Source organism: Pyrus communis, chromosome 13, assembly GCF_963583255.1.
Source record: "Pyrus communis chromosome 13, drPyrComm1.1, whole genome shotgun sequence".
NCBI classification, from domain to species: domain Eukaryota; kingdom Viridiplantae; phylum Streptophyta; class Magnoliopsida; order Rosales; family Rosaceae; genus Pyrus; species Pyrus communis.
Genome location: NC_084815.1, coordinates 24,987,444 through 25,013,309, shown reverse-complemented (window position 1 = coordinate 25,013,309; position 25,866 = coordinate 24,987,444). Strand labels below are relative to the sequence as shown.

Here is a 25,866-nt window from a genome sequence, read left to right as displayed (position 1 = left end):
CCAACAAAAGGGTTCGGAGGGTTGAAAATATCTTGAAAACCGTCTCCAACCGAAGATCAAGTCAAAGAGATCGTGGGCCCCATTGGACAAAAAAAGGCCAAAGCGCCAACCAGTTGGCCCAAAGGAACCAGCCAGTCCTGTGTCGGGCCGGATTTGAATTCCAACGGTAACTAGTTGACGTCATGCTAACATGAGCTAACCGTTATATTTGAAATTTGTTTTTAAAGATTTTTTTTTTTTGACAAAAAAATTTAAATTCTATTTTTTTTTTAAATTGTTGTAGTTTTTAAATTTAATTTGTAGTTTTTAAAATATAAGTTGTAGTTTTTACATATAAGTTGTAGTTTTTAAATTTAAGTTGGTGTAATTTTTAAATTTAAGTTGTAGTTTTAAATAATAAATTATGTTTGGTTCTCGGTTGGAGATGGTTTTTTGTGATAGGGTTATGTTTGACCCTTAGTTGGAGATGATAAGAAATATGACCATATTATTTATTAAAATATTAATTTCTTGAAATGCTAAAGGGTTAAAATGAGTTATTTGACCTTTTTTGGTTGGTGATGGCCTTAAAATTTATGTTTTGGAGACCCAACTAAAAACAGGTCGGGCTCAAACGCTGCGTTTAAGTGACAATTCAATTCAATTCACAAACACAAACCCCCAAGATTTAACACTATCTCTGTCTCTGAAGCTCACACTCAGTGACGACCTCGGCGGACAACTATGGCGGACACCAACGGCAACGGCGGCAGCCATGAAGTTCTGATGCTGGAAGCTCCGCCGCCGGAAGGTCCGGCATGGCCAGGACCTCTAACCAACGCTGAAACCACTGACGCATTGCCCTACATCGACGACGACTACGCCAACCCCGACGTCAAGCGCGAGGTAGACCGCATGGTGGAGGAGGAGTTGCGGCGCAGCGCCAAGAAGCCCGCCGATTTCCTCAAGGAGTTGCCGCCTCTTCCCAAGCCCAATTTCAAGGTCAGTCCCCAAATTCCTAGGGTGTCCCTTTCTAAGGGACTGTTTGGTTGCGGAGTTAAGGAATTTTTTGTGCCTGATTTGTTCAATTTGGATTGCAGGATCATCCGATGCTGGCTAGGGAGTACGAACGGGTGAGAGCATCGAGGCCTCCGGTGGTGATTGATTTTTCGAGAGACAAAGTGGAGCCGCCGCCGGTGAATAAAATGAATGATGAAACTGCTTGGAAGCTTGCTCTCCAGAAAGCTCAGTGCTCTCTGCAGCACCAAGCCGTCAGGTAATCTATACATACAGATGTGTATATATATATGTTTGCTGGTGATGAAACGAGTGGTTGATTTTCAGGTTGGAGAATTTGGAGCTGATTGACAAGCATGGTCCTGATGCCTGGATTCAGAACAACAATAGATTGCAATCGATTTTGTCGAGGTTCGTTCGTCACATTTCATTTGAAAGCTGCAATATTTTGAGTCACTTCTTTGTTAATTAACTCGGTCTGTGAGATTTTGCACCCGCATAAACATGACACAGCATAGACATATACATAATTCTCGCACATGTACTTATGCACATACACACGTTTGATGGTATGCATATTACCAATTAAATTTTAAATGCACATGTGGTTTATCGAAAGTGTTCAACTGTCTGAATTGTCTGCAGTCAGACGTTGTGTGTAAATATGTGAGGTGGTGCCAACCGCGAAACTGCTACGCAAAATGCATTCTGAAATGTTGCATGACATACTTAATTTTGTGTTTAAGATTGATATTCTCTTACTTTCCCAGGCCGTATCAGTGTTATTGGGGCGAGCTTGTCTCACTTCCATATTACAATTCAAATTTCGAATTTTCATGTGCAATAACTGCTAATTCTATGAAAATTGGATTTGATAACGCTTGTCGTAATGTTATGTGTTTATATTTTTCAGGATGCAGAAATTAGCTCAGGAGCAATATCAAAATATCGAAACAGTGAATCGTGAAAGGAAACATCATCAGGTGATTTAACCTATTGACCTGCCGACCTTGTACTTTTATGATGCTATGCTACCTTGATCTGATAAGTTTACTTCTTCATTGATGACAGCAAACCACTGCGTATGAGCTTAATGCTCTGGCTGCTCAATGGAAGGAGCTTTGCCAGAAGAATATAGAAATTCAATCTGCCTGTGTTAAACTTGAAAACCATCTTGAAGAATTGAGGAGGGAAGCGGCCGACGGGTAATCCACCTTTATCTATCTGGTGTTTTCTCTGGCATTCATTTTGCAAGCTTGACCACTAACTAGTTGTTACTCACTTCAGAGGCTGGACCTTGGATGCCAATGCAGAAAATGGTTCTCTATTGACTGCCGAATGAGAAGGTATGCTTTTACGGCTAATGTCATTTGGTTTAGCGTTGATGCTACAGCTCTGTTATATTCTTTTAAAGCCTATTATGATTCGCTTCACGGAATTAGTATCAGGTAGCCATCAGAACCAGAGTTGATTAAAAGCTAGGCTTTGTCACTTGTGCCCTAGAATATGCGATGATTAATTTTTGGGTGTGCTTATGGAGTATTAGCGTTGCGGCGTTATTTGGAAAAGGATCCTTTCCGGATTCACTTTGTGGGGATTCTAGGGATTCTCACATCTTAACCGTTCATCGTACATCGTACGGTCAGTTTTCGTCAGATACTATTTATATTTAATTTTAAATAAAAAAAAATTAAATAATTTATAATCGTACGATACACGATGAATAGCTAAGAAAGTGAATCTGGATAGGATCCAATTCCACGTTATTTAACCCTAGGCTTTGTAAACAGGATTTGGATGAGGACCCGGCAGAGATCGTGATACGGGAATATTAGCTTTGATGCAACAACCATCATAGCGTGCAGCTGGATTGATCTTTGTTGCCCTTTCGATGAGTGGTCGTTTTGCCCCAGTTCCACGCGTTGAATCCAATTGTAATTAATCATCGCACATGTTTTCAGTTGGCATCAATGTAATGAAACCTCTTTTAACTATGTTCCCAGCAGCTTTATACATCATCATCCAATTTTTACCAGGAGGAAGGGGATCTTAGAACAGAAATTATTGTAAATTTTTTTATTTAAAATTGAATATAAACAGTATTTAATAAAAATTAACCGTACGATATACGATAAACGAATATAATTGAAGGATTCTTAAAATCCTTTTATCCTCTCCATCTTTTAGGGCAACACCCAAATTATGAAGATAAAGAAATCTAAACAACTTTCAAGCTCATCGGTAAAGATTTGATTCTTGACACGTTGCGTTTTTAAATTCAAGTAATTATCGTTTGAATATAACCATTGAATCGAATCTATGAGAAAATTGAAGTTGACCAATCCAACTACCATATCGTTACGCATTGCAGATCGAAAGTTTTAGGTTTTAGCATTCAAGCAAAAATTTATCCGAAGGGAATTTTCACACACCATTTTCTAATCTCATTTACTCTGGGTTTATATCGAACTTTTGTATTGAATAAATTAAAGAAGAATCGAGGAGGACTAGGATAAACAAGATGTCCAGAACGAGAAAATGGGTAGCCATAAATTATGTAACAACTACATTGAGAATTACTCAATTAACACTCGACCCAAAAAAGGGCAAATTAATCTGTTAGTACATATACACACATATTCGGGATTTTGGTGTACTGTTGGATTCTTGACTTCGCATCTAGCGCTCGATCTAATGAGTCATGAGATACATAGATCGATCGATCAACTTTCTAACAGTCCAGGTAAAGTTAAGTGGGACAGCAGCAGCAGGAAGAACTTCCTGAAACAGCAAACATATATATGTCTCTGTCTGGAGATTAGACCAGTAATTAAGCATGAAGAAAACTAAAAAATTTAATAAAGCAGAAGATGAGCAGTAGAGAATATAGAGAATCAGTTAAAAGTTTCTTGGAATAGAGAGAGAGAGAGAGAGAGAGAGAGAGAGAGAGAGAGAGAGAGAGATGTAGAGCTCCCTTCAATCCAAAAAAAGAGGCAGCGTACAGGTAATGCAGCTCCTGAGATATGCAAGCCACAAGCCTATCATCCTTTCCATCGCATCTCATCTGATCTGAGATAGAGGACATATAGGACTCTGGGATCCATAGCTCAGCAGCTCTATCCACCCAGCATCACCTTCTTTTGGACTTCAAGGAGCTCCACTCCTTAACCCTACCTACATATACATACATACATACATATATATATAGCTACCTCACCGACCACTGCTGAAAAACCCTAGATAGCATGTAACATCCAAAAACCCAGAGAAACTTGCGAGGAAGAAGATTAAGATCAGATATCAAAAACGAAAAAAAAATAAAAAATATATATAAATACAGGCATCAAGAAATCAAAACCCTAAACGAAAATATATACTTCCAGAAAATTAGAGCCAAATCATGTAGTTAATTTTCAGACCACACATATATATGGTTAGATCCATGCATCGAAACTTCATCGCTCAAAACCCCAGATGTTTTCCACTCAAATAAATCTATCTCAAAGATCCAAAGAACCCCAGAGAGCAAGTAATATAACTATAAACCTACCCATACATAGTGAACCATATATAAATATATTGTATAATACATAAATATAAAGATTAAAAATTAATAGGATGTGGCTTGCTACCAAACATTCAAACCAAACCTCTAAAACTGTATAAAAATAATGGACGGACTTTGGCTTCAAGCAAAAGCGAAAGCAATGAGAAAACGATGAGGGAGGGCAACATTTATATTAGTTTTAGAAAAAGAACAAATAATGGTGGGATTGGGTCGGCAACGCCTTGTATTCCATTCCAGCACCTATCAACCCAGGTCCCTCTCGGGAACCGGCTTCTGATTAGATTCCCTTAACACGAATCACGTGCCTATACACTGTTTCCAGAGCCCTCTCCTCGCACTGATCAATTTATCGTTGCTGATTTTGACCGGCTGCACTGCCACAGTTCCCAGTAGCCACAGCAGATCACATCTCGTTGAACTGCTGAACACCGTTACGATACTCGGAAAAGGCAACGATCTCAAAGCCTTTTATTACGAGTATCATGGCTTTGTTGTTCATCACAGGCTTTAGGATCTAGAACACGATATATTTTAAGATAATTTTACCGTTAGATTTTAATTTTTTATATTTTTAAAAGGATGTTTAATTGTTTAAACATCTAAAACTTTCTATACTTCGGAATACAGTAAACAATTCGCGTTACGTATCTACTATTATCATATTTTCAAATTAGAAGCGAGAGGTTTTAGTTTGAATTTTCTGGATAACGAATTCGATATCAAATTAGGCTGTCAATTGTATGAGTTAGTCGAACTCTCTTTCCCTCAAGTTTAGAAATGTAGATGTACTAAAAAAAAAACAATTCACGTTACGTATGTACTATTACAATATCTCCAAGGGTTTAGACAGATTTCAACTTATATAGTAGATGTTCTTAGCCTTTTCATTATGTTTGTAAAATTAAAATCTCAAGAAAACTTACATGTAACACGGACATTAAGTGAAGCTATTTTAATGGTTTATGGTTGGTTAGTATTATTTTTTTCCAGAGGCAATTGGAAGGTGCGGATTTAATATAAATTTACTATTACTTGCTTAATTTTTGGCTTAATTCAAATTTTCATGTTCTAATCTGTTGTGATATTGTAATTAATTTTATGAAATTAGTTTGAAATACTACCACGATCAACAACCATGACTGTGACCATATATTGATCATGTTTGTGACTGTTTTTAACTACTTACAACAATAAAAAGATTAGAAGTGTTTATTGGTCAAAGAAGTAAGCTAATGAAAATGTTAAAAAGGCTTTTGGATCAGAAAAAATGGATTTTTGATTAACAAAAGATAAGACGTATTTTTATGTAAAATCACTTTTCTTAACAAAAATTAAGACATTTTTTTTATACAATGATGTATTAATGCTAAATAATGCGAGATTAAAATAAAGAACAAGCTAACATAATTTAATTCGAACTTGTAATTTATAAAAATAAAATTTAAAGTATCTCTAAAAGGGTAAGCAACTGCTGTTTTATGAGCCATATAGGCAGAATCTTGCCCCAACAATATTTGCTTACTTCGTTACATATCATTTAAAATAATTTCGTTTGTAAATGAAGGGCTAGTTTGTTATGTGTTTTTAAACAATTGAAATTGTTTTAAAAAAAATGTTTTAAAATTGATCTTTAATAAAAATGTAAGTTAATTATGAAAAATCACTTGAACTTCTTCATGAAAGAAGCACTAAGTTTTTTATTTAAAATCGGTTTCAGTTATTTAGAGAAAATATTTTTACATTTCAAAAGTACTTGAAGTGTTTTTTGCTAAAAACACAAATTATATACTTCTTATTGAAAGCATTTCAAGTACTTTTCAAAATTAACTTACATTTTTATTAAAATTTAGTTCCAAAAACATTTTACTAAAAATACTTTCAGTCGTTTAAAAACATTTACCAAATAAGGTAATATCTTTCAAGAGAAAGATGTCGTGAGAAATTGGTATTCATTTTCAAAACTCGGCAGTACGTTTTCTAAAGTTGAAAGGAGGAGTTCGGTAAGTCGACCGACACGTGGCAGTGAAGTAGGGGAAAATACAAAAAGTCTGAGGTGAAATGAGTGGTAGATGTTGAATTAAGATTTCCTTTTGATTAGACAAAAGCGACGTCGATGTGACAATACAGCTCAGCATCAGGCCGGTGGGACCGACTGCTTTCTGCGCACGTTATCTCTGCTTCCCGTCCGTCTCCCTGCTTGCGCCCCTACGCTTGTTACCGTGGGCCTCGTTAAGTCCCATTCATGGGCTTGTGCCGGATTTAAACATATGCACTCAACTGCTATCTACTTTTGAGCCTGGGCCTCCATCATAGGATTTAAAAAGATATGGCCCTTTGAAGAAGCTACCAGAGCAAGGCCTGGCAATCCAAAAAAAAAAAAAATGAAAAATTAATGAAAAAGATTTAAAAATTTTGATTTTTTAATGATAAAGGACAAAATAAAGGGTAAGGTGAATAGTACTAAGATTAACTTGTTAGTGTAAAAATATGGTTTTTCATTAAAGTGAACAGTACCAGGAGCTTTTCGTTAAAGTTCTCAAAAAAAAAAAAAATCTTAAACCTCTCATTCCATGAATTAAAAAATGGACAAGGATCCTCTTCGGATCCTCTTTATGGAGATTCAGAGCATCAATCAATCATTTCCGTTTATCGTACATCATGCGGCCAGTTTTCATTAGGTACTATTTATATTCAATTTTAAATTAAAATTTTAAAATGATTTCTAACCGCACGATGTACGATGAACGGATACAATTGATTAATCATCCAGATCCCCACAAAGAGGATCATATTCCTTCAAAAATGACCTCACTTTTGCAAGAGGTTATTTTGATTTTTGTAATGGTGGGAACAAAGTAGTTTATAAAACATATAACTTTATGTATAATCACACGACGATGATTAGAAGAGACTGAAATGTCTAAGTAAGTCTTTCTAATATTTGAAAGTGAAATAGCGTGGCGAAGTCATTAGATGATCCATTTACATATATAAGCTTGATTGAATGTACATACTTCGCACATGGTTAAGTTAGCCTAGAGCAATGTGGTTTTTTATGCACAGAAGTTCAAAGAGGAAATTGTAGCAACGGTCCCTCAACTTTAACTCAATTGGAGCAATAATCTCTTAACTAAAAATTCATGACAATTGATCACTTAACTCATCAAAACGTGTAACTATGATCATTTTCGTCAACTCTCAAAATGAGTCACGTACCACGCACGTATTGCTGAATCGAGAGGCAAATATAGAAAAATAGATGAAAAAAAATGTAGCAATGACCACTCAACTTTAACCCAATTAGAGAAATGGTCCATCAATTTTAATCCAGTTGAAACAATGATCCCTTAATTTTAATCTAATTGTAGCAATGATCATTCCAATATGAGTTATTTTGACAGAATTCTGATGGAGTTGATAAAAATAACCATGCTGCACATTCTAGTGAATTAAAAGATCAATGATCATCGATTTTTAGTTAATTGATCATTACTATAATTTTCTCTAAGTTCAAATACCTCTCCAACCATAAAAAGAAGAAAAATACCCGTATGACCATGTTAGATTAGTTAATTCAAATATCGCTTAAATTGCAGACCAAACTGTAAGCAAAAACCAACCTATATAAATGGATAGTACTATTAACACGTGTTTTTACTTCTGACAAATTCTTGTTACTTTCTTAATATTGATTTTCTTAATTCATTTAATTCAACAAATTAAATATTAGTATTGTTTAATCCATTTGATTCAACAATTAAAAGTTGAACCGACGTGTGACGAGTAAAAATTGTGTATATAGCAGCACCACCCATATAAATCCCCACACACGAAGACATTAATATCGGTACACTAAGTACAAGTGTTCGCATTTTATCACTCCCCTTTCTTCCTCGCTCGCTTCGCATCAAAACCCTAGCTGGTCGCTACAGAATCTCACAGAAACCCTCGCCATCCATGGGTACACAACTCTAAACCCTAATCCCCTAATCTAATCATCTGTTTATAGAAATCTCGGTTCTTGATTTCTCGAATTTTCAATCTCCTATCTTTTTAATGTTTAATTTGTGGAGATTGATTTTGTTCGGCGATTGAGCTCCGGTAGATCCCGGCGATTTATGAGTTCTGATCTGAATCTATTTTGCTTGTATTCCAGTTTGTCAGGAGTTTGCGAAGTTCGGAAATTTAGTTTATTTTTATTCGAATTTATCAGTTTTTTTAGTATTTAATTATGTTTAGGATTGGTTTAGCTTCGGTAGTTGGATGCTGAAATAAAATAAATAAATTACACCGAATGAATTTGTTAATGCAATTGTTTTTTTTTTATCTGTTTGGATTTTGCTTGTTTCTGGTAATTTGAGTGAAGGAGTTTGGGATAAAGTTTAGTGCATGGCGCTTATTTGCTATGAATTATTCGAAATTAACGAGGCTGATTTTTGAGATTTGATTCAAACTTCTGTAAATCGTAGATATCGAGGAGGAAATCCGATCGTTACAGCTTGATTCGGAAGGTAACTCTAAAACGGAATTTGAATTTATTTGTTTTGGTTAAGATAAATGATAATGATGGCTGTGCGATGGTAAGTTTTTAATCGCTGAGCCGATGGTTTGGTTAAAATGTAGCAGAAGATAATGGGGTTGTTAAACCAGACGAAGCAATGCCGGAAGTAGAGAACGAGAGTAAGATGGAGGAAGGTTGGTAGTATCTTCGATTTCAATATTATGTTATTGTTTTGTTGAGTAGAGTTCTGGGTTGAGAGGGCATATTTTGATTGTGCTTTATTAACATGTGATACGCTTATCATTAAATGCTTCCAGTAACTGGTTAAAATGACTAAGGAGTAATACTACGGAACCTAGAGTACCATTCAAAATGAAAATTGGCGGCTACAAAATCACTTTCAGTGTCTGGTTATATATACTTAAAGACATGGTAGCATGATTGACAGTGCTTGTTTAATTTTCCTATTGCTTTTGATTACCCACATCACATCTTGTTAGCGCTACTTATTTGATGCAATTAACTTGATATGCAGACATAAGTTTTATTCCTTTCTGTAATTTTCTACTTTGGTTTTCCATCTTGTACGGGATCCTTTTGATGGGAAGTAGGGCATGTGATTTCTAGATGCTTTTGCCTAGTACTTTGGCTTGGTGGGAGATTGATGTAGAAGATTAACTCTGTTTTACCCTCCAAATATTGGAGCAATTTCAGATCCCAGGGAAGAGATTCATACGCAGTCTGATCAGTCAGTTGTAGTTGAGCATAAAGGTACTATTGAAGCTGAGTCCGTATTTGTTTTTGTCTGTTATTTTGTGCCTTTTTTTCTTAAACAATAACTCATACTGCATCACTTGTAATTTTCCATACCAAATTCTATTCTAATATTCTTCTGGGAGATTAATGTTTGGACTGAATATGCAGGGAAAGCGAAGGAAATCCCAGAGCCTGAAGAAGAACATGATGACATTGAATTAGATAGGAAGAGGCACTTGAATGTTGTTTTTATTGGCCATGTTGGTAAGTTAATTTTTATCACAAGGTTGCTTTATCTAACAATTTCGATTATTGTCCTGCCTTCTTAACTTAGAACCATACACTTGCCCGTTGCTATTAAAGTTCCATTTTGTGGTGTAAACCCAAACGGGGCTTAATAACGTGTCCTGTCTTGGTTGCAGATGCTGGAAAATCCACAACAGGAGGCCAAATTCTTTTCCTTAGTGGTCAGGTTGATGATCGTACGATCCAAAAATATGAAAAAGAAGCAAAGGACAAAAGTAGGGAAAGCTGGTGAGCATATCCTAGTGCTATCTTATTGTGTCCTAGCCCCTTGTCCCCAAGATCCTCATCTTCCCTCAAAATATCAGTAACTTTTGACTTTATCTGACATATGCTGATAACTAGTTAACAATTCCACAATGTTAGTACAGATCTTTGGTAGTATCTCATAATGTTATCTTACATTCCTTGTCTTGGTTTTCTTAATGTGTCATTCAGTGGCAAAATTTTATAGTTCAAAACTGCATTAACATATCATCTGATGCAAAAATGGACCTTACATATGCTGCATGAACTTTTTGTGTTTGGATCACTCCCCATTGACTATGGTTATGTCATATCTGCTAGGTATATGGCATATATTATGGATACCAATGAAGAAGAGAGAGAGAAGGTATGGTTTGATACGTTGCAATGTTATTGTCAATCTTTAAGTCATTGTCAAATGCTAACTAATGATGCTTACAACAGCTAGTTTTGTCAAAGGAACAGCTTATTTGGGCTCTAATTATTTGTTTTTGGGAATCTTATTGCAGGGTAAAACAGTTGAAGTTGGGCGGGCCCACTTTGAAACCGAAACATCAAGATTTACAATCTTGGATGCACCCGTGAGTTAATTTCTTTTTCACGAATCACAACAAGACTTCACATTTTTCATTTTCTTGGACAATATGGTTTGGCTTGCTTTTTTCGGGTGATTCTGAGTAGTGCATGTTTATTAACAGGGCCACAAAAGTTATGTTCCAAATATGATCAGTGGTGCATCTCAAGCTGATGTAGGAGTACTGGTGAGTTACATTCGTGATGCTTAATTACTGCTTCAACCCAGCAAAGGTAAATTTTGTATATTTAATAGCCTCTCGCTTTTCTCCTTTGTCTTTCTGTTTAGGTAATTTCTGCTCGGAAAGGAGAATTTGAAACTGGGTATGAGAGGGGTGGGCAGACCCGTGAACACGTTCAACTTGCTAAGACGTTGGGTGTGTCTAAGTTGCTTGTTGTTGTGAATAAAATGGATGATCCTACTGTGAACTGGTCAAAAGAAAGGTACTTTACATCTTTTAGAGTGATTTTTCGGATCTAACACCCTCCCTCTCTTGTATGTGCCCCTGGCCCTATTGATTAGTGATTTCTTATGTTTTTAATTTCATAATTTCTTCAGGTATGATGAAATTGGGTCAAAGATGGTGCCATTCCTTAAAGCATCAGGCTACAATGTGAAAAAAGGTACGTCCGTACATGATAATTATTTCTTCAGAAACTTATAGATATGTTATTTTATGGTTTTGGTATTTGGGAAGTCATATCTTTCTTTCAATTTTTCTCTTGGTTTGGGTTAATGCCATTGACTTAGTAATTATGCTGGATTTCTAATTTAAGTTGTAACTTATACTGTGGGGAATAGGCCACAATCATTTTACTATTCTCAAACTATGATGACCCTATGTTCGATAGAAGGATTGAAAAAGGGGACTAACAGGCATCACCTTTGTTTGATATTATGAGGAAAATTGGGGAAGAGTTGAGGAATAGGCAACTCCTGCGGCCTGCAAAAACTTGCTCATATTTATGAGATTGGAGAAAACAAAAATGGAAACTTTTATTTCAATGAAAATATCTATGCTCGAGTCAGTACATTAAAGTATGGTATAGTTGATCATGGTTTTATGCTATTGTTTCTCTTATTTGTGCTTGTGATACCTTTCTGTCACAGAAGTAAATGTTATGTTAGTGGATTTCTTCTTTCATTTTGATTCTATTTCTTTTCTATCTGAACAGATAGTAATGGTAGTTTGAGGCACTGGTTTGTATTATGTGTGTTGACATAGGATGTTATTGATTTGCACTTTGCTTCTGCAGATGTGCAATTTCTGCCTATGTCTGGCCTGATTGGTTCAAATATAAAAACCAGAGTGGATAAAAGTGTATGTTCGTGGTGGGATGGTCCCTGCCTTTTCGAAGTCCTTGATTCTATTGAAATTCCTCTACGAGATCCTAAAGGTTCATTCAGGTACGTGGTCTGTTTTTTAACCTTGCCTTCAAACGTCTTAAGTAAGCATCTGTATTTGAAACTATCTTTTTTCTTTGAAGAAGTCTGATTGATGTACATATACTATTTTTTACTAATTGAGGAGGCATTTTCTATTATATTTGCATATTTTTCTTCCCTTGAAAGTTTTCAACAGGTACTTCTTAATGCACTGAGGTAGGAAGCATTATATTGTCAGTTTGTAGTGTGGGGAGTGGCTTGTACTCTAATTTCTTTACAATATCTTTGTTTGGAAATGGTATTACGGTCATTGGCAATGGCACCTCATGAAAATATACGGAGGGTGGAGGATGAGGTGGGGGATCAATGGCTTCCTAGTGATTTAGTAAACTGTGACAGGAATTGGTGATTTATGGTTAATGTATTATCTCTAATTTTCTTTAATCCTCTGAATTCCTTTCTGTAGGATGCCTATCATAGACAGATTCAAGGACATGGGAACAGTTGTTATGGGCAAAGTGGAATCTGGGTCAGTGCGTGAAGGGGATTCGTTGGTTATCATGCCAAATAAGGTTCCTTCTGGTTCCTTTTAAATATTATTTCCTCTATAATTTTACCTTTTTTCTATAAAGATTTTATACTAAAAAAATACAATTCAACACATTCTTTTGCAGGTTCCAGTGAAGGCTGTTGCTCTATACATTGATGATGATAGGGTGAAACGTGCGGGCCCAGGTGAAAATCTACGGGTTAGATTATCGGGCATTGAGGATGAAGATATATTGTCAGGCTTTGTCTTGTCGAGTGTTGGTAAGTTCTATTTCATGGCATTTCACCAGATTCTTTGTCCATTCTTAGAGTTTTCTAGTATTTTATTCCTTAAAAGTAAAAAATTGCATTACTGCTGCATATTTGTTTTTTCCCTTTAAGGTTTGAGCACGTATCTTTATTTGTTTATAGAAATTCTCACTATTTATCTTACTTATTTATCAGTTGGGGGGTGGGGGATTCGAACTTGGAACGTCTAGCGACATTGGAATCCAAAGCATCACTAAAGAATAGCTAGTTGGCTTTTATTTATTTTTAACTGAAGAGATGTAAGAAAAATGGAGAAGGGAAAGAGATGATATAGAGAGAAGTGAGGATAAGAGGAGCGAAGACGTGTAGAATTAAAATAAAGAAAATTGAAAACTATTTGAAACTGTTTTTGGTTAATTTTAGTTTCATAAAATCAGTTATTGTATTATTTTCTTTCTTTCCCGCCCTCCCTCCTCTCTTCTCCCCTTTATGTTGTCCCCAATGTTTACTTCGTATATGTTTGCTCTTAATATACTTTTTTTTTTGTTAATGCAGCAAATCCAATACCTGCTGTAACAGAATTTTTTGCCCAGTTGCAGATCCTTGAACTGCTGGACAATGTTTGAATCTCTCTCTCTCTCTCTCTCTCTCTCTCTCTCTCTCTCTCTCTCTCTCTCTCTCTCTCTCTCTCTCTCTCTCTCCCTGTCTTATGATCTTGGTTGATGAACATGTGCATGTATTTATCTGGAGCCCTCCATATACTTCTTTTCAGGCAATCTTGACGGCTGGCTATAAAGCTGTCCTGCATATTCACTCGGTTGTTGAAGAATGTGAGATTATTGAGCTTGTAAGTCAAATGGATCCGAAGACGAAGAAACCTATGAAAAAGCATATTCGTTTTGTCAAGAATGGTGCCGTTGTTGTGTGCAAGATTCAGGTTTGTATCATTATACTTTTGTTATTAACCCCCCTCAAAAAGAAGAGAGGTAGTAAATTTTAAACATTGTTGTCGCACCTGGTTCACTTACCCTGTGCTCATGTGCTCCTGCAGGTCGGTAACATGATATGCATTGAGAAGTTTGCAGACTTTCCACAACTTGGGAGGTTTACTCTTCGTACCGAAGGTACTATATACCTTGCCTTCGCCATTCTGTTCATACACCCAGGATGTTTTTGGCATGTTGTAGTAAAGGTTATTTCTACGTTCTGCAGGAAAAACTATTGCGGTTGGAAAAGTGATTGATCAACCAACAAATTACCGCAACAGATCAAGTGCTTAAACAATTTTGGTCTTGAGGGTAAGGCTTTTCGAATGCTATTTTCCTACATACATTCTCTCTGTTTCCTCTTCTGCGTATTGGTTAGTTGCTGACATTTACTCGGCTCTAAATTTTAAAATTTTGTTCGCATCTAACTACCTAAATAGTGTAAGGTGCCTATATATTAAAGGTCTTTACTATGAGTTGCGTTTGCGTTTGCATTTGCATCTGCATCCAACGCTTACTCAATACTTCTGTACTTTGGATTTTCCGATCCCATGATAACCCAATTCTTGTTGATTGGCAGAGCTGGGTCAGTAGGACGGACTGCGTGGCAGCTTGATGAGTTTGAAGTCAGCGCAGCATCACCTACAAAGCAAAATGAATGGACTCTGATAGCGGGTTAATATAGTTCGTAGATTTACGCAGTCGTATAGTGCTGCTGGATGCTCATGTACTCTGGAGTGAGCTTTTGCAGGGTACGGCGACATTTTTCATATTTTAAGAGTGTAAAGTAGTATTGAATCGAGCCACCCATTATCGGGTTAATAGATCGATTAAAATTCTGATTGATCGGTTCGTTTTGTTAATGTTTCTTATGATTGGTGGATTTTTTTTTTCCTTCTTTGTACTAACTCCGTAAGTTCAGTCTATTTCGTTCTGGTTTAAATGAATGCGAGAAACAAATCGTTTTTTTCCGACAGGTATAATCGGAGAGCGGTCTCTTACGGTACGGAACATTGTTGGATTCCGACGGAGAAGTGAATTAATTTAAGCTATTTTTTGTATGTATTTTTGACCTCACCCAATGCAGCGTGAGAGTTGTCATAACCGTAACTCTGCGCAAGTTTTCCTCTGATTATTTTCAGAGTAGTTTGGGATGGTGAATCCACTCTCTTTTGTTCTTGTGGTTGTAAGAGGCTAACAGACGCACCCGAACCGTGGATCTTTGGAAATCTTGTTGAATGAACAAAGAAAATAAAATGGCGTGCTATGGTTTATGCCTGTCCTGTAGCTTTTTTTATTTTGTTCTTAAGTTTCCTGATGTTGGAGGTGGACTTGGGAGTTAATATCGATAAAGAACACGATTTGAGGATCTCCGTGATCCTCACAAAAAGGATCCGGAAAGGATCTTCATTCTCATGATAATAGATCTGTCGTAAGTCTAACAACATTTTTTTAATGTTACTATATCATATGTTGATATTTCAATCTTATGATTGTCGATGTGATCGATATGTTGGTAACTTTGATTTCCAAATTTTTTAAGAACATGTGACGAGAGGACTTGATTTGTTTGCACTTGAACCACATCTTTTGACTTTAACAAAGGAGTAGTTCTATATTTACCGTTTGTACTATGATTTGTATAATTTCTTTAATAGAAGTAGGATCCATCCACCCATGTAGGTCTCATCTCTATTATAATAATACAATGAGGGAGCTTTTATAAAAAGAGTTTGGGGCTAAGTTTATTTTAACCAAGAACCATGCTATAACTTTATTTAATGAAAAACCCTTAAATTTTAATAAAAAAATGATCAAAGAACTTAAATTTTAATGAGATAGACACAATTAAAAAAAATTAAAATAAAAAAGACCTGACTCGCGGGATTTGTGCCTCAATCACATACACTGTTTATAAAACTGAACACTATTTATAAAACTGAACGGTGCTACACTATTTATTGGTCCAGTTTCATAAATAGTGCATTGTTTTTTGTCATGTTTCATAAATAGTGTCTAGTTATCGGTTCGGTTTCATAAATAGTGTATAGTAGCTAGTACAGTTTCATAAATAATGTTTATTTGTTAGTCGAGTTTTATAAATAGTGTCTAGTTATTTATCCACTCTCATAAATAATGCTTAGTTCTTGGTCATGTTTTATAAATATTGTCTAGTTCTTGGTCCAGTTTCACAATTAGTTTCCGTTTATTGGTTTAGTTTTAGAAATAGTGCATAATTTTTGGTTTCGTTTCATAAATAGGGTTTATCTATTGGTCCAGTTTCATAAATAGTGTCTATTTATTCGTCCAGTTTTATAAATAGTGTCTGTTTATTGGTCTAGTTTCATAAATAGTGTCTACTTATTGGTCAAGTTTTATAAATAATGTCTAATTCTTGATTCAATTTCATAAGGTTTGAAACATTGAACCTTTTTGGTCCTATAAAAGCACCTATTGCACTGAAAACGATAAACCCAAAAGTGATTGTTTAGATCAAAATCTTGAGAACATTATGTTCTCAGTAATTATATTTTAAAAGTTGTTTTCAATTACCAAATTAAAATTCCCTCACATTTTTTACATATCTACAATAATAAAATGTAGCGCTCCATCCAATTTCTTTAACTTGGGTGTCATCTTGGAGAAATTTTTCTTTGTACCCGTAACACATTTATTTTTTATGTTGTGAAATTTTTAACACAAGAATCTCACCACTTGTATAAAGAAACGTGGTGTACCACCCCATGTTCTGGGCACATTGAAAAATCTCTCATAATCTTGACTACTATTGGAAAACAACCACAAAAATAAAACTGGGAAATGTAATTCAATTTGAAGTCTTTTTCTTATTCTAAAAAAAAAAAAAAAAAAAAAAAAAATCTCTTAATGATAGCTGACAACGGGAGGAAAAAGAGTGGAAGAGGGTATGCGCGCCCATCAAGTTGTGTTTTTTATGTTTTTTTTTATTCTTTTGTCCTTATCATTAATAAATTTAGTAGACAATTTCTTTATTAAAATGCAAAGATTTAAAGTTTTGTTCATTAGTTTTCCTACAAATAATAGTACAAATATATAGTAAACATAGAATTTTGTGTACCCAAAAAAAAAAAAAAACCATTTTTGTTAACAAAGTCTTCTTTCCATTCATTGATTATTATTATTTTTTGTTTTTTTTGCTAAGTGATAGATTTTGTTAAATTAGATGTTAGATTATTTATTAACATGATTCGAACCTACTCTGTCATGCAAAAACTTAACATATTTTTACCGCTGTAATAAAAGACTACTTGCCGTCCATTAACTATTGACTAGTATGGAAGCAGCAGGCAACATATACAATATTGAGCCCGACGTTACAACATGTTATTTCCGCATGCACCTTCCCCAAAACAGACAGACCTAGAGAGAGGGGTAGAGGAGATGCCCCCAACGGCGGCTAAGCTAACAACTCCACATGCACCTTAATTTACCATTTGGCATGTTTGAATAATGTATTTTAATAAACTATATATATAGATACTAGATCGCATCTCCACTCCACCAATACTAATACTGTTTAAACTATTAATAATATTCTTATAACTACCACTGCATCGCCCTCCAAAGATGACATGCTTGACTCTAATTAACTAGTAGTTAATAAATAGAATGAGATTGCAATTTGTTGTTTCCCTAAAGCATATACATGTAAGCAGTTGCTAGATAATTTCTTGAAATTTTCAGACAGAAATGGATCAAGAATCGTTTCCTATGACAGGAGGAGACGGCCAATACAGCTACGGGAAAAATTCCGGTTCACAGGTACAAATTCTTCTTCAGACACACCCCACCCCACGCCAAACCCGCCCCCAAACACCAAATAAACCTGATACTATTAATCAGGCTTTAATTGTTAATTTACTGCGCAGCGGAAGGCAGCTGATACGGCCGAGGGAATGCTTTTTGAGGCCATACTTGAAAACCTACAAATCGAAAATCATCTGTCTCAAGGAAATGCTGTTTCAAACTCGTCATTTTCGATTGCTGATCTAGGTTGTTCTGTTGGTCCCAACACATTCATCGCAGTCAAAAACATCATGGACACCGTGACACAAAAATTCCAGATCGAAGGCCAATCTTCTTCGCTCCCCGAATTCCATGTCTACTTCAACGATCATGTTTCGAACGATTTCAACACTCTTTTCGCCAATCTTTCCCCAGATAGGCAATACTTCTCAGGGGCTTCATCGTATTGAAAAGATACAACTTAGTACTAGTTTGGTATTGCTGTACTTAAAAAAAAAAACTATTTACACTTTGCTGTGAGAATATTCAGTTGTAAAATAAAGTTGTTCAATATTTGATACACCTTTTTTGTAAAAGTGCTTTGAACCAAAAAAAAAAAAAAAAAGTATTTGGGTGTTTGGTAAATTTTTATATAAAACCGTTGTGAATATGTTAAATGACTAAAAAAAAAAATAATATGGTATTGAATGTGAGAAAAAAATAAAAATTGTCAAAGAGAATGATGCATGAGCAAAGATTGTAATCATGTAAAATATGCAGAAATATACTTGTCATTTCAAAATTTCATTAAATTGGCGTTGTTCACTATGATTTGGAAAAAACACAATTTTTTAGAAGTATGGTTTTACTGTTATTGAAGCAATTTAAAAAAAAAACACTTTTTTGTTTGTTTGTTTTACCAAAGACATTTAATGTTTCAAATTAAGAGAATAATGCAAGGGCAAAGATTATAATCTTGTAAAATATGCAGATATATACTTGTCATTTCAAAATTTCATTAAATTGGTGTTGTTCACAATGATTTGGAAAAAACACACTTTTTTAGAAGCATGGTTTTACCGTTATTGAAGCAATTTAAAAAAAAAAAAAACATTTTTTTTTGTTTGTTTTACCAAACACATTTGATGTTTCAAATTTTTTGAAGTGTTGCTATTTTTAGAAGCATTACAATCTCAAACTAGCCCTTAGAGTAGAGTTAATGCTAATATACCTCTTTTTCATTTTGCTCTATTTGTTTCCCCTTTTTTAGACAAGTGATAGTGAGGGAGGGAGGAACCGAACTTGGAATCTCAAGTGCTAAGAATAATGTTCTAAATTTTCTTATGTTGGCCGGAGTCGGACTTGGGAAATGGCATCATTAATTAACAAAGTCTTGTTTCCATCCATTGACTATTAATCACCGTTTACTCAATTTACATAACGCATTTTCGTTGTAAAAATTTTTAGTTCGACTAAAAATGAGTCAAACTATATACTTGCAAATAAAATCTCACGACACAATGGAGCTGTACCTTATTCTGGCTGACATAGACCCGATCTGCAAATCCCTAACAACCCTCTATGTATTGCAAAATTAAGAGATCAATTAATAACAACCATTCATCAAAAACCTTGAGGTTACAATTTTTTTTTTTTAAAATTTTTTCACGCAAAACAACGCTGATTTAATGTTGAAAATAAAAAAATTCAATTATGATCACACAATTTTTAATGAACAGTTGTTATTAATTGATTTCTGGATTCCCGAAGATTTCCGGAGAGAATCTAAGTCCTGCAAAACCGAGAAACTTACCATCAATTCTGGTCAAACAAAAAGGACACGTTAAATATTACGGTTGGTCAAACAAAAATGGCACTGCTGTCTTCAGAACAGGCCATCAATTTTTAGTGCTTTTTATATATAAGGGTCCTTTTAACTTTAACCTATGAAAAAGTTTGAAATTTAATAAAAATTTAGTATTAGATTACTTATTAATTATAGTTTCTTGTTGTGTCCTTAATTCAAATTAATTAATATGTATTTTATTCAATGTCTTCCATTAAAATATTTGAATTTTGTTAATTTACACATTTTAATTTATTTTTTGACCAAAAAACAGTTTTTTAATTTATTAATTTTATTTAACATTCTACAAACTTGAAGACCCAATTAATGTACCCAAATGTTAGTACCGAAATATTTGTACTGAAATGTATAGTTTCTTGATGTGTCCTTAATTCAAATTAATTAATATGTATTTTATTCAATGTCTTCCATTAAAATATTTGAATTTTGTTAATTTACACATTTTAATTTATTTTTTGACCAAAAAACAGTTTTTTAATTTATTAATTTTATTTAACATTCTACAAACTTGAAGACCCAATTAATGTACCCAAATGTTAGTACCGAAATATTTGTACTGAAATGTATCATCTTGAATTAATGTACCAAAATGTACGCATCGAAATGTATACATTGAAATGTATTATATTGAATTAATGTATCTAAATATGTGTACCGAAATTGATATAACAAAATATATTAAATAAATTAATGTACCCAAATGAGGAAGACAAAGTATATTGAAATATATTGTATAACAAAAATTAGTTTATCTAAATGTTTACAACAAAATATATTATGATGAATGAAATGAAAATGAAAATGATAAGGAAATATAATTAATACATTAAAATTAGGAAGAACCCTGGATACATAAATGAGGTGATTAATGTATCAAGAGACTAAAATTAGGTTTTGATCTTACTCATAGTTTTATTTTAAAAGTCATCTTTGTTAAGAATTAGAATAAAGTTTCCAATATATATATAATTGAAAAGATAAGCATATTACGTAGGACGTTTGGACATCGTTCGTGTGAAGGCCATGCAATGATCGCCGGGGATGGAGAATACAGCTTCTCCAACAACTCTCCTTAGCCGCTGTACATTTTAATTACTTAAGTTCCACCCTAACTACCAGCGGCTTCTAGCAAACTTTATATCATTAGTTCTGTCATATTCATAGGTAAAAATTTATCAACGTTTATCCATAAATATTTGGAAACGTTTGATAACAATTTCGATTTTAGTTTTTTATTTTTTAAAAAGTAAAATTTGACATGGTTACCAAACGGACCTTAATATGTTTAATTTGTCCTTTGAAGTTTGAAGCAACGACAAGGCCATCATAATCCTTACTTTCTTTTTAAGTATTCCTCTTCGTGTTATGTGTATTTGGTGGAGTTATTTCCACAGAAATGATTGGAGAACCCATATCTTGCTAATCTTTGATCTACCAAAGTTTTCTGCATCATTGGTTTGAAGAAGATAGAGACCCTTCAATCCACCAACAATTAATATCCCAAATATACATATACCTTATAATCCAAGAACTATAGGCAGCTAGAAAGCCCCGTCGCTGTGCAATCTTTTAGTTTCGACATGGAGAAGTTTAGGAGCAGCATTTTGGGTATGGGAATGCAGACAGCATCTTTGAATGTAAAAGTCAGACATATGGAGAAGGACGATCAAAGACGGAAGGAATCAAGCAAATAGGGAGGGGGCGAAGGAGACAAGGGAGAAAGACAAACAAAGACTTTCTATACAATCAGAAAAAGACCACCAGTTTGTCTTACTTTCCAATGCTTTTCGCGTTTACTAAATTTAATTGTTTTACTTTGTCTTTTGATAGCGTCAGGTAGTAGAGTAGGAACGACCGAAGTGCAGATATAAGAATAATGATCCTCATGATACAATACATGACATACAAAGCAAAGAAACAAAGAGAAGGAAAGAGATGGATGCAGTCCAGGACACCAGTAAGTTCTCCGAAGCGTATCCAATGAAAGGGGGAGATGGCCCCAACAGCTATGCCAACAACTCAACTTTGCAGGTTTATATGAATTCATTTCAAAATTTCTTATTTTGTATTGCTCACTTTTATCGAAGTCCTTGATCTCTTTGTATACGACGTTCAGGACAAACTAAGGAACAATCGGTAACTCAAACAATGGTTTTGTATTTTGTATATTGTCCTTGCAGAAAGGAACTGTGGATGCTGCCAAAGAACTTTTAAGCAAGGCAGTTGCAGAAGAGCTCGACGTAAATGTCTTGTTATCTTCGAACACCTTTTACATTGCTGATTTGGGTTGCTCTGTCGGGCCAAACACATTTATAGCGGTTGAAAACATACTCGAAGCTGTGGAATTCAAGTTTCAGAGCCATGGGCTGAATTCACAGATCCCTGAATTTCAAGTCTTCTTTAATGATCATACTCTAAATGATTTTAACAGGCTCTTCAAATCCCTCCCGCAGGCCAGGCGATACTATGCTGCGGGCGTGCCTGGTTCTTTCTACGGTCGGTTATTTCCTAATGCTTCTATTCATTTTTTTTATTCAACTTTTGCCCTTCAGTGGCTTTCTAGAGTACCAAAAGAGGTGGCGGACAAAAACAGTCCAGCATGGAACAAAGGACGAATCCATTACTCAAACTCCACTGATGAAGTCGTAAGGGCTCACGAAGCTCAACATGCTGAGGACATGGAGTGCTTTCTGAATGCCAGGGCACAAGAGATTGCAGACGGAGGAATGATGGTACTCGTCATTCCAGGCAGACCCAATACTCTCCCTCATTCTGAATCTGTGGGAAATGTGAGCTTTCAACTTATAGGGTCTTGCCTCATGGACATGGCTAGGAAGGTGAGCAATGGTATTTCTATTTCTCGCTTTGCGTTCAATTACACAAGAAATTTTGTTTATATGACGTCCATGTGTTTTTCCTTTGCGCAGGGATTAGTAAGTGAAGAGAAAGTAGATACATTTAACATTCCTGTGTATGCCATGACTCCCCAAGAACTGGAAGCTGCTGTAGAAAGAAATAAACATTTTAGTTTAAAGAAGTTGGAAACAATACCTCACACTCCGGTTCCTCCCACTGTCTCTCCAATCCAACTTGTTGTATCTCACATGAGAGCTGGCTTTGAGGGAATCGTCAAGCAGCAATTCGGAGAAGAAATCTTAGATGAGCTCTTTGACTCGTATCTCAAGAAACTTGAAGAGCAACCCTCCATCATTGCGTCAGGGACTGAAACTGCAATCATCTTTCTTGCCGTGCTTAAGCGCAAGTAAAATGATGCGAGCATGATGTCTCAGTACTCATGAAGATGTTGTCAAATTTCATTTGCTTCATTGTTATGTTAGTGTTTTTTATACGACTAAGTGGAACAAAACCTCTGTACAAGTCTTAGCTCAAGTGGCTTGGGAAGACGAGATGGAAATGTTGGATTCCCCTTGTAACCTAAAATTCACTGCAGGAGAGAGATACTCTCTAGCCTGCAGAATGTGTTATTATTTTAATCGGTTTGAAAACCTTAATTCACATATAATGCATTGTATCATATTAAGCTAGCCTTCTAATTGGTCTTACACTGCATCATTACAATTGGCTATTAATTGTGTTTATACCGTACTTCACTAATTCTGAAATTATCCAACACCAATTAACTTTATACTTTCAAGGGTGCATTAGAAGATTCATGTTGAGGCCCCTTGCCGATGCACAAGAGTTTCTTTCCAACCAGGAGACCAATTACAACGCTACACGTGTTAATATCAGAATAAACCTCCTAGAATCCCACATTGGCCGAGGGCAAAAGCATCCTCAACTATAAAAAAAAACCATTATTAGAACTTATTAATAATGACAATGCTTGAACCTTTGTAGAATGTAAACTCTACATTATTAATGAGACACCTCTACCCTCGTGGACCAATGGGTGGTTTTGTCGCAGCAATCCACCTTTTCGGGGGCCGGGAAGACTCACATAGACATTTTAGCCTCTCTAGACCACCATCATGTGATTCACTAGCACCATGAATCAAACCCAGAACGTGCTATGTGAAATACGGACTTGAAATTTGTTCCCAATCAGTGGGCCACCCCATGGTTGTTCATATCTTGCTAATCCTTGACCTACCAAAGTTTTCTGCATCATTGGTTTGGAAAAAGTAGAGACCTTTTACTTTACCAACAATTAATGTAACGTTCCCAAATGTACATATATCTAATAATCCAAGAACTATAGGCAGCTATATAACATAGAAAGCCCCGCGCTGGGCAATATTTTAGTTTCGACATGGACTAGTTTAGCAGCAGCATTTTGGATACGGGGGTGCATACAGCATCTTTGAATGTAAAAGTCAGACATACGTAGAAGGACTATCAAAGATGGAAGAAATCAAGCGAATAGGAAGGGGGCGAAGGAGTGAGACAAGGGAGAAGGACAAACAAAGACTTTCTCAACAATCAGAAAAAGACCACCAGTTTGTCTTACTTTCCAGTGCTTTCACGTTTCCTAAATTTTAATTGTTTTACTTTGTCTTTTCATAGCGTCAAGTAGTAGAGTAGGAACGGCCGAAATGCAGATATAAGAATAATGACCCCCCATGATACAATACATGACATACACAACAGAGAAACATAGAGAAAGAGAGAGATGGCTACAGTCGAGGAAACAAGTAAGTTCTCCGAAGAGTATCCAATGAAAGGTGGAGATGGCCCCAACAGCTATGCCAACAACTCAACTTTGCAGGTTTATATGAATTCATTTCAAAGTTTCTTATTTTGTAGTGCTCACTTTTATCGAAGTCCTTGATCTCTTTGTATATGAAATTCAGGACAAACTAAGGCACAACCGGTAACTCGAACAATGATTTTGTATTTTGTAAATCCTTGCAGAAAGGAACGGTGGATGCTACCAAAGAACTTTTAAGCAAGGCAGTTGCAGAAAAGCTCGACTTGTTATCTTCTAACACCTTTTACATTGCTGATTTGGGTTGCTCTGTCGGGCCAAACACATTTATCTCAGTTGAGAACATAATCGAAGCTGTGGAATTCAAGTTTCAGAGCCAAGAGCTGAATTCGCAGATCCCTGAATTTCAGGTCTACTTTAACGATCATACTCTGAATGATTTTAACAGGCTCTTCAAATCCCTCCCGCAGACCAGGCGATACTACGCTGCCGGAGTGCCTGGTTCTTTCTATGGTCGTCTATTTCCTAGTACGTCTATTCATTTTTTTCATTCAACTTTTGCCCTTCAGTGGCTTTCTAGAGTGCCAAAAGAGGTGGTGGACAAAAATAGTCCAGCATGGAACAAGGGACGAATTCATTACTCAGACTCCCCTGATGAAGTCGTAAGGGCTTACGAAGCTCAACATGCTGAGGACATGGAGTGCTTTCTGAATGCCAGGGCACAAGAGATTGCAGACGGAGGAATGATGGTACTCGTCATTCCAGGCCGGCCCAATACTATTTCTCATTCTGACTCTCTGGGAAATGTGAGCTTTCAACTTATAGGGTCTTGCCTCATGGACATGGCTAGGAAGGTGAGCAATGGCCTTTCTATTTCTCGTTTTGCGTTCAATTACGCAAGAAATTTTGTTTACGGCTTCGATTTGTTTTTCCTTTGCGCAGGGAGTAGTCAGTGAAGATAAAGTAGATACATTTAACATTCCTGTGTATTTCATGACTCACCAAGAACTGGAAGCTGCTGTAGAAAGAAATGAATATTTTAGTTTAAAGAAGTTGGAAACAGTACCTCACACTCCGATTCCTCCCACTGTCTCTCCAATCCAACTCTTTGTATCTCACGCGAGAGCTGCTTTTGAGGAAGTCATCAAGCAGCAATTCGGAGAAGAAATCTTAGACGAGCTCTTTGACTCGTATCTCAAGAAACTTGAAGAGCAACCCTCTATCATTGCGTCGGCGACTGAAACTGCAATCGTCTTTCTAGCCGTGCTTAAGCGCAAGTAAAATGATGCGAACATGATGTCTCAGTACTCATGAAGATGTCAAATTTCATTTGCTTCATTGTTATGTTAATTTTCTTTTTTATACGACTAAGTGGAATAAAACCTCTGTACGAGTCTTAGCTCAAGTGGCTTTGGAAGACGAGATGGAAATGTTGGATTCCCATTGTAACC

The 25,866-nt window shown here is 35.6% G+C and overlaps 5 protein-coding genes across 9 annotated transcripts; all 5 read left to right on the top strand.

The window, feature by feature from the left end:
* The first annotated feature begins 641 nt into the window (after positions 1-641).
* Positions 642-3,960, top strand: LOC137713869 (pre-mRNA-splicing factor SPF27 homolog). 4 transcript variants are annotated; one of them, XR_011065341.1, is made up of 8 exons: positions 642-981; positions 1,080-1,255; positions 1,324-1,407; positions 1,910-1,979; positions 2,068-2,201; positions 2,284-2,342; positions 2,445-2,637; positions 2,787-3,960. XR_011065341.1 is itself a non-coding variant. In XM_068453222.1 (7 exons), the coding sequence occupies exons 1-6, from the start codon at positions 724-726 to the stop codon at positions 2,336-2,338; spliced, it is 777 nt and encodes a 258-aa protein (XP_068309323.1). In that variant the 5' UTR covers positions 642-723; the 3' UTR covers positions 2,339-2,342; positions 2,787-3,960. The 4 variants fall into 4 exon arrangements, 1 of the variants encoding a protein (XP_068309323.1); XR_011065340.1 differs by having other exon boundaries at positions 2,439-2,637; XR_011065339.1 differs by having other exon boundaries at positions 2,284-2,637.
* Positions 3,961-8,402: 4,442 nt separating this feature from the next.
* Positions 8,403-14,958, top strand: LOC137712707 (uncharacterized). 2 transcript variants are annotated; one of them, XM_068451840.1, is made up of 19 exons: positions 8,403-8,525; positions 9,034-9,075; positions 9,191-9,259; positions 9,780-9,836; positions 9,990-10,085; positions 10,244-10,355; positions 10,692-10,737; positions 10,880-10,951; positions 11,069-11,131; positions 11,233-11,387; positions 11,503-11,567; positions 12,201-12,351; positions 12,797-12,902; positions 13,005-13,140; positions 13,684-13,748; positions 13,901-14,065; positions 14,180-14,252; positions 14,341-14,426; positions 14,695-14,958. In XM_068451840.1, the coding sequence occupies exons 1-18, from the start codon at positions 8,522-8,524 to the stop codon at positions 14,406-14,408; spliced, it is 1,545 nt and encodes a 514-aa protein (XP_068307941.1). In that variant the 5' UTR covers positions 8,403-8,521; the 3' UTR covers positions 14,409-14,426; positions 14,695-14,958. The 2 variants fall into 2 exon arrangements, with proteins under 2 accessions (XP_068307941.1, XP_068307942.1); XM_068451841.1 differs by having other exon boundaries at positions 8,418-8,525; positions 9,188-9,259.
* A 2,885-nt stretch (positions 14,959-17,843) lies between these two features.
* Positions 17,844-18,349, top strand: LOC137712429 (loganic acid O-methyltransferase-like). The gene is made up of 2 exons (XM_068451505.1): positions 17,844-17,915; positions 18,023-18,349. Exons 1-2 carry the CDS (start codon positions 17,844-17,846, stop codon positions 18,347-18,349), a joined length of 399 nt encoding a protein of 132 aa, XP_068307606.1.
* A 3,323-nt stretch (positions 18,350-21,672) lies between these two features.
* LOC137711893 (loganic acid O-methyltransferase-like) lies at positions 21,673-23,091 on the top strand. The gene is made up of 3 exons (XM_068451050.1): positions 21,673-21,777; positions 21,927-22,583; positions 22,674-23,091. The coding sequence occupies exons 1-3, from the start codon at positions 21,682-21,684 to the stop codon at positions 23,010-23,012; spliced, it is 1,092 nt and encodes a 363-aa protein (XP_068307151.1). The 5' UTR covers positions 21,673-21,681; the 3' UTR covers positions 23,013-23,091.
* Positions 23,092-24,373: 1,282 nt separating this feature from the next.
* On the top strand, positions 24,374-25,696 carry LOC137711929 (loganic acid O-methyltransferase-like). Its single transcript, XM_068451084.1, has 3 exons — positions 24,374-24,475; positions 24,622-25,269; positions 25,358-25,696. The coding sequence occupies exons 1-3, from the start codon at positions 24,380-24,382 to the stop codon at positions 25,694-25,696; spliced, it is 1,083 nt and encodes a 360-aa protein (XP_068307185.1). The 5' UTR covers positions 24,374-24,379.
* The last annotated feature ends 170 nt before the right edge of the window (positions 25,697-25,866 follow it).